General features: G+C 41.1%; 1 protein-coding gene across 14 annotated transcripts in view; it reads right to left on the bottom strand.

The window, feature by feature from the left end:
* Positions 1-12,445, bottom strand: part of LOC139761747 (chloride channel protein 2-like) — a 618,856-nt gene that overhangs the window by 435,183 nt on the left and 171,228 nt on the right. For all 14 annotated transcript variants that reach the window (XM_071686178.1, XM_071686169.1, XM_071686168.1 and 11 more), the window contains one exon: positions 10,111-10,239. In XM_071686178.1, the coding sequence (XP_071542279.1) occupies positions 10,111-10,239 (129 nt within the window). The remainder of the gene's footprint in view (positions 1-10,110; positions 10,240-12,445) is intronic.

Genomic DNA, 12,445 nt, shown 5'->3' with positions numbered 1-12,445 from the left:
CATGAACACTGAAAATATCAGATATAATACACCACATGGAACAAGATGTACTGTGTTGCCTTATGTTTTGTCATAAATTAAACATAAAAGAATACTAATAAACTCATTACATTGTAAAAAATTTTGTACAATAATATCTGACTGCTACACAGAAGGGTTTCTGGGGCAGGAAGGCAAAGTTAAAAGATTTGTCTTTGCATAATACAGTACATGTATGTTAATTATGTAAGTTTAAAAGTACTGTACAAAAAAACTCTTTCTCTCTTGGGTCAGTGTCCTGTGAGCCATGAGAGAGATGTCTTGGACTTCAAGGGCTTATAACTCTAAACCCCCTATTTATCAACAACCCTCAACCTTTGTTAGCTATTTGAGAAATAGTGACTTTATGACTCAACTCAAATATGTCCTCCAAAAAAAACCTTCATTTAGCAATGTCATCATCCTAAAGTTGTCAGCAGAGATGCATTTCATTGTTCTTAGAAAACAGAAAAACAGAAAAAAAAGAGAGATGGAAGGGTGGGAAACAGGACCAAGTAGATCCTTGCAAAACACTGTTCCAGAGAAAGAGCTTTTCATACAACATAACTTGCACTTCTCTCCAAAGTTAGGTGGTTCCACAAGCCAAAAAACATATCAACATGGAGGGGGAGAATTAGAGAAAATCTTTTGTCAAGGGACCAAGTACAGGTTGAGCATCCCTTCTTCATAAATCTGAAATCCGAAATGATCCAAAATCCGAAACTTTTTGAGTGGCAACATGATATTGCAAGAGGAAAATTCCACACCTGACCTCACTTGCCTATGCTGGGCTCTGTTGCTCTGTTGACGCCAGTTTGTTACAAACCATCGTCACCACCAGACCTTCATGCATTGCTCACTCTGTTTTTTGCTTATTTTCTGCTCTCTATGAATAAGGGTAAGAAAATTATTGCTTATCAGTAGCATTAAAATTCAGTCAAGAATGAAGGTGATGCCAAACAACCACAGGTTGTTCACATGGGAGGCTGACGTTGTGACACCTTAGTTTTCTGATGGTTCGGTGTTACTCAAACTTTTTTCATGTGCAAAATTAAAAATATTGTATACATTACCTTCAGGATATGTGTATAAGTTGTATATGAAACATAAATGGATTTTTTGTTTAGACTAGGGTCCCATCTCCAAGATATCTCATTATCAACTATCTATCATGACAAATGTGGGAAACAGAATGGTATGGAAACAAATGGGTTAGAGCCAAGACATACCTCAACAATACTGATTCCAGCATTTGGTGGGACCATATTCCCCAGCAAGTGATGGTCCCCGATTGAATGCCTTGGCGTGACATTCTGTGATTGTATAACTTTTCCTGTTGCCTCCACCCGTTCACAGCTATCTCCGCTGCTTGATGTGTCATGACCAGCAGATGAACCCAGACTTTGTGTTAACATTGTTCTTAATCCCTTCCTCTAGGTAAGCTCTCACACTATCACTAAAGCATTGATGCAAAGGCAACTACAGGCAAGTGACAAACCATTTAATCATAGTGTGAAAGTTTACCTTAAGAAAGGGATTAAGAACAACGTTAACACAAGGCTTGGGTTCATCTACTGGTCACGCCAGGCAGTGCAGTGGAGGCAGCAGGAGAAGTGATACAATCAGGGAGCAACACACCAAGGCCTCCGACCAGGTGACCATCATTTGCAGGGGAACAATCCCACCGAATGCTAGAATCGATATCTCCTGAGGAAGACTGGTGAACAGTTGAAACGTTGAGGTATGTTTCCATACCATCCTATTTTCCACATATCTTGTTCTGTATATGCAAATATTTCAAAATCCGAAAATATCCAAAATCTGAAACACTTCTGGTCCCATGCATATTGAATAAGGGATACTCAACCTGTATAGAAAAAACTACCTAAAGAGTCATCTTTGCACACTAGGGTCCTACCTTGATGGTGGCAGCCCAAGGCCAAATCAGATCAACCTTCAACTCCTAGAGTGAGGTATCACTGATAGACATGTTATAGGTATAACAAAGACCACTTTAAGACACTCCTCCAAGAGAAAGTTTCTCCAAAAGGCCAACAGTGAATGGTACCTTCCCAAACTCATGGCCTATGACAAATAAAAAATAGGTACACAAAAATGAGACTAGTCCAGGGAGTCATACTACCTGGTAAGAAAGGCTTTAAGATTCTTGGAAACTACAAGATATCCTCTTCAGAATCTCTAATGATCAAAGTGATTCATCAGATTTTCTCTGGCCATAAGGAGCTCCTCTAAAGTCTGGGCACTGCATAGACTCATTAATTCTCTTATAACCAGGGGTTATCAGGAGGCTTCATGATGAACTGGTGATACTACAAGGTAAGGGAGAAACTTCTGTGACTGCAAGAAAATTGGGACTTTGATAACCATCATTGCTTGCAGAAGAGTGACAAATATACCCGGAACAACTAGATTGGAGTACTTCACACAGGCAAAATGGTAATGTGGTTCACTACCCCTCTTTTATAGCTATTACTTTAGCTTTTGCTCTCTAGAACTGGCTGCTTGTGTGCTACCACCACTAGCTAGACCATACAATACTTGGTAAGCTGTTGTATCACATTATTACTGTGTGGATGTTGGCTACTGAAAGGCAGGCTGTTTTCATAATGTTTCTTTCCCTACACCTCAAAGCCTTGGAATTCTCTACCCTCTCATGTCTTTTCTAAAAACAATGAACTGGTACATTTTAGCAAGCAGGTTTTTCACTTCCTCCAAAATCTGCAAAACTTTTCCTAGTCTCTTCTTTTTCCTTTTCATTAACCTCTGTATGTTTCAATTAAGGCCCAACTTTGGTGTGGACTTTTGTCTGAGACTGGAACCTCCAATGAAAAAAGCTGTCATGTTTTATAATGAGAAAGGTTTTAAGATACCTAGATACTAAAAGATGTTCCCTTTAGAATCTCTAATGATCAAAGTGATTCATCAATTTTTCATTGGCTATGAGACACTGCAATATAGTTTGCAAACTCTTTTCTTTTCAAAGGGCTATCAAGAAGAAAGTTTCATTGTGAACTGGTGAAATGCTATTTGGTCAGAGAGAATATTCTCAGTCTGCAAGAAAACTGGAACTTACGAGAACCCTTACAGGTTGTGAAAGAGAGATGAACAGATTGAAGAACACTTCGTCAGTAAATACTAAGACATGAACCTTATAAACTTATCAAAGGGAGTTACCATAGGCCACTCTTGCAGAATCACTAGCCTTGATGTTTTACAAGGCTAGAAAAGAATTCAAAACACAGAATTTCTAAATCTAGAACCTGAATCCTCTACGAACATTTAGAAGGGGTTCCAAACCAACTGTGATGGGTTTGAGAAGATAAACAAAAATTACAGGTATAATCATAAGTGCTCCTCCAGACTATGCAAAGGCTTAGAATATGTACATGTAAATTCCATAAGCCAGAGCTCTGATATACACTCCTGAAATGAGGCTGATGAAGTTTACAGAACTTAATACATAAAAGCTAAGGAAAATTAAGAAAGTGAAAACACTTCAAGAAACAAATTTGTACATTCATAATCTATCAAATCCCATAATACAATGTCAGGAAAAGGCTTCCCTACAGTAGAGAGATAAATTGGCAAATGATTTCAGTTAACCGTTATGACAGCTATGAAACTGCCCAACATCGAACCTCAGAGAAACACAGGTTAGCAACGAAGCATTGTTACTTGCCATAGATCCACCAAAAAGGTTACCATCAAGATGGGGTCCTTTATATGTTTTTTTTCCTATAAAAATTCTGTTATCATGTAATTGGTCCATGGTCCATCCAGATGTTCATCCACTCCTGGGGACTGGTTGATGAAATGGGTACCTGGAATAGGCTAGGGTGTATAGGGAGGTAATAACAAGTAGTGATGAAGTGAGAAGGGGATGGAGTGAGTATTTTGAAGGTTTGTTGAATGTGTTTGATGATAGAGTGGCACATAGAGAGTGTTTTGGTCGGGGTGGTGTGCGAATTCAGAGGGTCAGGGAGAATGGTTTGGTGAACAGAGAAGAGGTAGTGAAAGCTTTGCGGAAGAGGAAAGCTGGCAAGGCGACGGGTTTGGATAGTATAGCAGTGGAATTTTCTAAAAAAGGGGGGTGACTGTGTTGTTGACTGGTTGGTGAAGATATTCAACGTATGCATGGCTCATGGTGAAGTACCTGAGGATTGGCAGAATGCATGCATAGTGCCATTGTACAAAAGCAAAAGGGATAAAGGTGAGTGTTCAAATTACAGAGGTATAAGTTTGTTGAGTATTCCTGGGAAATTATATGGGAGTGTATTGATTGAGAGGGTGAAGGCATGTACAGAGCATCAGATTGGGAAAGAGCAGTGTGGTTTCAGAAGTGGTAGAGGATGTGTGGATCAGGTGTTTGCTTTGAAAAATGTATGTGAGAAATACTTAGAAAAACAGATGGATTTGTATGTAGCATTTATGAATCTGGAGAAGGCATATGATAAAAGTTGATAGAGATGCTCTATGGAAGGTATTAAGAGTACATGGGGAGGGAGGCAAGTTGCTAGAAGCAATGAAAAGTTTTTATCGAGGATGTAAGACAGTTGTACGAGTAGACAGAGAGGAAAGTGATTGGTTCCCAGTGAATGTTGGTTTACGGCAGTGGTGTGTGATGTCTCCATGGTGGTTTAATTTGTTTATGGATGGGATTTTAGGGAGGTGAATGCAAGAGTTTTGGAAAGAGGGGCAAGTATGCAGTCTGTTGTGGATGAGAGAGCTTGGGAAGTGAGTCAGTTGTTGTTCGCTGATGATACAGTGCTGGTGGATGATTCGGGTGAGAAACTGCAGAAGCTGGTGACTGAGATTGGTAAAGTGTGTGAAAGAAGAAAGCCGAGAGTAAATGTGAATAAGAGCAAGGTTATTAGGTATAGTAAGGTTGAGGGTCAAGTCAACTGGGAGGTAAGTTTGAATGGAGGAAAACTGGATCAAATGAAGAGTTTTAGATATCTGGGAGTGGATTTGGCAGTGGATGGAACCATGGAAGTGAAAGTGAGTCACAGGGTGGGGTAGGGGGCGAAAGTTCTGGGAGCATTGAAAAATGTGTGGAAGGCGAGAACATTATCTTGGAAAGCAAAAATGGGTATGTTTGAAGAAATAGTGGTTCCAACAATGTTATATGGTTGCGAGGCGTGGGCTATAGATAGGGTTGAACGGAAGAAGGTGGATGTGTTGGAAATGAGATGTTTGAGGACAATATGTGGTGTGAGGTGGTTTGATCGAGTAAGTAATGAAAGGGTAAGAGAGATGTGTGGTAATAAAAAGAGCATGGCTGAGAGAGCAGAAGAGGGTGTATTAAAATGGTTTGGTCACATGGAGAGAATGAGTGAGGAAAGATTGACCAAGAGGATATATGTGTCGGAGGTGGAGGGAACGAGGAGAAGTGGGCGACCAAATTGGAGGTGGAAAGATGGAGTGAAAAAGATTTTGAGTGATCGGGGCCTGAATATTCAGGAGGGTGAAAGGCGGGCAAGGAATAGAGTGAATTGGATCGATGTGGTATACCGGGGTCGATGTGCTGTCAATGGAGTGAATCAGGGCATGTGAAGCATCTGGGGTAAACCATGGAAAGTTCTGTGGGGCCTGGATGTGGAAAGGGAGCTGTGGTTTCGGGCATTAATGCATGGCAGCTAGAGACTGAGTGTGAATGAACGGGGCCTTTGTTGTCTTTTCCTAGCACTACCTCGCACACATGAGGGGGGAGGGGATCTTATTCCATGTGTGGTGAGGTGGCGATGGGAATGAATAAAGGCAGACAGTGTGAAATGTGTGCATGTGTATATATGTATGTGTCTGTGTGTGTATATATATGTGTACATTGAGATGTATGGGTATGTATATTTGCGTGTGTGGACGTGTATGTATATACATGTGTATGGGGGTGGGTAGGGCCATTTCTTTCGTCTGTTTCCTTGCGCTACCTCGCAAATGCAGGAGACAGCGACAAAGCAAAATAAATAAATAAATAAATATACATACACGTACATACACGTACAAATACATCTTACACATATACATATCAACATACAATTACAAATACATACATATACATGCACATACATATGCATATACACACATGTACATATTTATACCTGCTCACCTTCATCCATTCCCAGCGCCACCCCACCAAATGAAACAGCATTGCCACACCCTGCTTCAACAAGGTAGCACCAGGAAAACAGACTAAAAAAAGGCCACATCCGCTCTCACTCATTCCCAAGATGTCATGTGTAATGCATTGAAACCACAGCTCCCTATCCACATCTGGCTCCACAGATCTTTCCATGGTTTACCTCAGTCGTTTCACATACCCTGGTTCAGTCTATTAATAGCACGTCAACCCTAGTATATCACATAATTCCAACTCACTCTATTCCTTCCATCTCCAATTTGGTCACCCTCTTCCTTTTGTTCCCTCTACTTCTGACATATATATCCTCTTTGTCAATCTTTCTTCACTCATTCTTTCCATATGTCTGAATCATTTCAATACACCCTCTTCTGCTCTCTCAACCACACTCTTTTTATTTCCACACATCTCTCTTACCCTTTCATTACTTACTCGATCAAACCACTTCACACTGCATATTGTCCTCAAACATTTCATTTCCAACATCCACCCTCCAGACAACCCTATTCATAGCCCATGCCTCGGAACCATATAATATTGTTGGAACTACTAATTGTTGAAACACCCATTTTTGCTCTCCAAGATAACGTTCTCTCATTCCACTTATTCTTCATCCCTCCCAAAACCTTCGCCCCCTCCCCTAACCTGTGACTCACGTCCGCTTACATAGTTCCACTCGCTGTTAAGTCCACTCCCAGGGATGCAAAGCACTTTTCCTCCAATTCTTATCATTCAGACTTAATATCCCAACTAACCTGTCCCTTAACCCTGCTGGACCTAATAACCTTGCTCTTATTCACATTCAGTCTCAACTTTCTCAATTCACACACTTTTCCAAACTGAGTTACCAACTTCTGCAGTTTTTCACTCGAATTAGCCACCAGCTGTATCATCGGCAAAGAACAACTGACTCACTTCCCAGGCCCTCTCAACCCCAGCAGACTGCATATTCACTCCTCTCTCTAAAACTCTTGCATTTAACTTCCTAACCACTCAATCCATAAACAAATTAAACAATTATAGCGACATCACACACCACTGCCGCAGACCGACCTTCAATGGGAACCAGTCACTCTCCTCTCTTCATAATCGTACACATGCCTTACACCCTTGATAAAAACTTCTCCACAAAGCATCTCTATCAACCCTATCATATGCCTTCTTCAGATTCATAAATGCCACATACAAATGCATCTGTTTTTCTAAGTATTTCTCACACACATTCTTCAATGCAAACACCTGACCTACACATCCTGTACACTTATGAAACCACACTGCTCCTCCCCAGTCTGATGTTCTGTTCATGCCTTCATCCTTCCAATCAACACTCTCCCATATAATTTACCAGGTATACTCAACAAACGTATGCCTCTGTAGTTTGAACACTCACCTTCATCCCCTTTGACTTTGTACAATGGCACTATAAATGCAGTCCGCCAATCTTCAGACACTTCACAGTGATCCATATATACAATGAATGTCATTACCATCTAATCAATAACACATTCACCTCCTTCTTTAATTAATCTTACTGCAACATCATCCACTCTTGCCGTGTTGCTGGATTTCATCTTCCGCAAGGCTTTTACCACCTCTTCTCTTTTCATCAAACCCCCCTCCCTGACTCTCTCACTTTACACACCACCCCAACCAAAATCCTACATCAGCCACTCGCACCAAACACATTGAACAATCCTTCAAAATACTCTCCCTCCACATCTCACACCATCACTGCCTGATATCCCTTCCCCTCTTGCCCCCTTCATCGATGTTCCAATTTGTTCTCTTGTCTTTCGTACATTATTTGCTTCCTTTCAAAACATCTTTTTCTCTTCCCTAAAATTAAATGATGCTCTCTCACCTCAATTCTCCATTTGCCCTCTTTTTCAACTTTTGCACCTTCCCCTTGACCTCCTCCCACCTTCTTCAGTACATCTCCCAGTCATTTGCAGTCCTTCCAAGGAAGTACCTTCCAAACGCCTGTCTTTTCTCTTTCTCTAACGACTACATCTCCATCCTACCACTCACTACCTTTTTAATCCGAACATCTACCTTTCTCATGCTACATGCAACTCTTGCACATGCCATCATTGCTTTCCTAAATACATCGCATTCCTCACGTACTCCCCTCATGTCATTTGCTAAGACCTTTTGCCATTTTAAACTCAGTATCTCCAGGTATTTCTTACACACAATTCTCCTTTCCATACTTCCTTAATCTCACCACTCTCTTCTCCCCGACATTCTCTCATATTCTTTTGAGAACCTCTACAAATCTTAATCTTTCCCTCCACAAGATAGTGATCAGACATCCCACTAGCTGCCATTCTCAGCACATTAACATCCAAAAGTCTCTCTTTTACACAACTATCAATTAACACGTACTCCAATAATGCCCTTTGACCATCTCTCCTTCTCACATATGCATACTTATGTATGTCTCCCTTTTAAAACAAGTATTCCCAATCACCAATTTTTTTTCAGCACATAAATCCACAAGCTCTTCACCATTTCCATTCACAACACTGAATACCCTATGTACACCAATTATACCCTCTACTGCTACATTTTTCACCTTCGCATTCAAATCACCCAGTAGCAGTGAGGTATGGTGGCTAGGGGTAAGCCTGTTTGCAGATGATACGGTGTTGTTTGTGGAGAGTGAAGAGGAGTTGCAGAGGGTTGTAAGTGTGTTTTATGATGTAAGCGTGTGATTAAAGGTAAATGCAAGTAATGGTATTTGAAAGGAAACGGAAGGAAAGAATAAATTTTGTAAAACCATATAGAGTGAAACAAGAAAGTGCACTAAATTGTGCTGTGGATATGGGAGGAGGGAAGAACTGGAAAAAGTGAGGGAATTTAAATATCAGGGAGCTGTCTTGGGTAAATGTGGTGATATGGAAGGAGAGATAAGGGAGAGAGTAGTACAGGGTAGAGGAGACAATAGGTCCTTTAATAGAATAATGAAGGGTAGAGGTATGGAAAAGAGGAGAGGATTAAGGGACAGCACAGTCTTCCCAACCCTGACTTATGCAGCTGAAACATGGATGTAGAACGAGGCACAGAGGGTAAGAATCCAGGCTGTGGAAAAGAGCTATTTGAGAGTATGTGGTGTGACTAGATGGAATGAAGAAAGAAATGAAAGGGTGTATAAGAGATGTTGTATGGCAAAGAATGCAAAGGGAGTGAATTGTGGATTGCTAGAATGGGTGAAACGTAATACTTTGAGGTGATTTGGTCATGAGGAAAGAATGCAACACTGGGAATTTACAAGGAGTGTGTATGACAGTACAATTAACGTGGTTGGTATGAATGGAAGACAACCTGTGACATGGGCAAAAAGGGTGGAGGAATACTAGAGGTAGAGAAACAGAGGAAGAATGTGTAGAATGGCGTATGTCAGGGAGGATGTAATGACAGGGATAAGTGGAGACTTTTGCTGTGGTCATCACTTGATGGGAGTTCCCGGAGGAAGCGGGTGTCAGAGATATAGATAGTTATGGAGAGGGGCAGGTGAGAGGGCCAGGTTCAGTGAATCAGTCACTGAGAAAGTGGGATATTAAGATGTTACCAACAATGATTGATCATGCGTTAAGGAAGTTGTGAGTGGGGTGACACATTAATGGAAATCTAAGTCTATCAATGAGTAATCTTAATGAGTAGAGAGAAAGAGCGATTGGTACTCACACAGACTGGACAACTTCCGTGGTATGACAGAGTGCTGATATGAAGGGGCATATCTTCGATGGGTCTTACCATACACCACACAAATAGTACAGGAAATATGACTTATAAACAGGTCAGAAGTTGATAGTTACATAAGAGGCAGGAGAAAGACAAATGCATTAGACTAATACGGAATGGGTGAGGGTGAAGTGAGGATGAAGTTACGAGAGGCAAAATGAGGAAGAATGATTGATGAGTGGCTTACTGACCGACAGCCTGCGGCGCGAGGATGTGCACGAAGCCAGCAGAGAAGAGGATCAGACAAACAGGCAGGGAGACCCAGGCCAGGTACTGTAGTGCTGTATGGCTTGCCAGGTCCCGGTACAACCAGATCCGTGCTGCAACACACACAACAATATAACCAGAGCTGCAACACACATAATAATATTACCAGAGCTGCAACACACACACAACAATATAACCAGTGCTGCAATACACATAATAATATTACCAGAGCTGCAACACAAACATATCAATATTACCAGAGCTGCAACACACAAAACAATACTACCAAAGCTGCAACACAAACAACAATATTACCAGTGCTACAACACACACAATAATATTACCAGAGCTGCAACACACACATAACAATATTAGCAGTGCTGTAACACACAAAACAATATTACCAGAGCTGCAACACACACATAACAATATTAGCAGTGCTGCAACACACACAATAATATTACCAGAGCTGCAACACACACAACAATATATCCAGTGTGCAACACACAATAATTATACCAGAGGTGCAACACACACAATAATATTACAAGAGCTGCAACACACACAACAATATTACCAGAGCTGCAACACACAACAATATTACCAGTGCTGCAACACACACAACAATATTACCAGTGCTGCAACACACAACAATACTACCAAAGCTGCAAAACACACAACAATATTACCAGAGCTGCAACACACACAACGATATTACCAGAGCTGCAACACACAACAATGTTATCAGTGCTGCAACACAAAACAATATTACCAAAGCTGCAACACACACAACAATATTACCAGAGATGCAACACACAACAATATCACCAGAGCTGCAACACTAACAACAGTATTACCAGAGCTGCAACACACAACAATATCACCAGAGCTGCAACACACAACAATATTACCAGAGATGCAACACAAACATTACCAGAGCTGCAACACACAACAATATTACCAGAGCTGCAACACTAACAACAGTATTACCAGAGCTGCAACACACAACAATATTACCAGAGGTGCAACATACACAACAATATAACCAGAGCTGCAACACACACATTAGTATTACCAGAGCTGCAACACACAACAATATCACCAGTGCTGCAACATACACAACAATATTACCAGAGCTGCAACACACAACAATATTACCAGAGCTGCAACACACAACAATATTACCAGAGCTGCAACACAACAATATTACCAGTGTGCAACATACACAACAATATCACCAGAGCTGCAACACACACATTAGTATTACCAGAGCTGCAACACACAACAATATTACCAGAGCTGCAACACACAACTATATTACCAGAGCTGCAACACACACAACAATATTACCAGAACTGCAACACACAATATATATGGAGTGCTGCAACACACAATAATATTACCAGAGCTGCACACACAATATTACCAGAACCGCAACACACACAACAATATATCCAGTGCTGCAACACACAACAATATTACCAGAGCTGCAATACTAAGAACAATATCACCAATGCTGCAACACAAACAACAGTATTACCAGCAATGCAACACACACTAGTATTACCAGCACCGCAACACACACACACACACACACACACACACACACTATTACCAGTGCTGCAAAACACACGACAAAATCATCAGAGCTGCAACACATAACAATATTACCAGAGCTGCAACACACAACAATATCACCAGTGCTGCAACACAATATTACCAGTCTGCAACCCTACAATATTACCAGGCTGCAACACACAACAATATTACCAGGCTGCAACACACAAAACAATATTACCAGCATTGCAACACCCAATAGTACTACCAGCACTGCAACACACTAGATTATTCATAACATTGCCACAAACACAAGGGCTGTCGTGGTGTAGTCGTTAACGCAACCGTCCATGAATCAGCACGGGCCTACATGGGTTCGGATCCTGAGCGTGGCAGTCGGTCCCACACCCAACAGAAATTGATTCAACCGTTGGGGCTGGTCGATGAATGGGTACCTGGCTTAAGCTGGTGTGTGTGTGTGATTACCTACCTACTGTATGTGAACTGTACGGGGAGGGAGTTTTACACTCGTGGCCTCCCCATCTCTTAAAGACTCTCTACTATCATACACAACCTCTTGAATTTATTAACGCTGTCTGCATTAACCATAGTCTCAGGTGATCTTGTCCATTAATCCACCACTCTTATCATACAATTTCTTGTTCACATCTTCTTTAACAGTCTTTTAGCTTGAAAATTTCATGTTATGTTCTCTAGTAGCTCTATCTATCATCAACATCGTCGATCCGTTCTAAAAATTCA

This window comes from Panulirus ornatus, chromosome 41 (genome assembly GCF_036320965.1).
Source record: "Panulirus ornatus isolate Po-2019 chromosome 41, ASM3632096v1, whole genome shotgun sequence".
Classification (NCBI taxonomy): Eukaryota; Metazoa; Arthropoda; class Malacostraca; order Decapoda; family Palinuridae; genus Panulirus; species Panulirus ornatus.
This window is presented reverse-complemented; position numbering and strand designations above follow the sequence as displayed.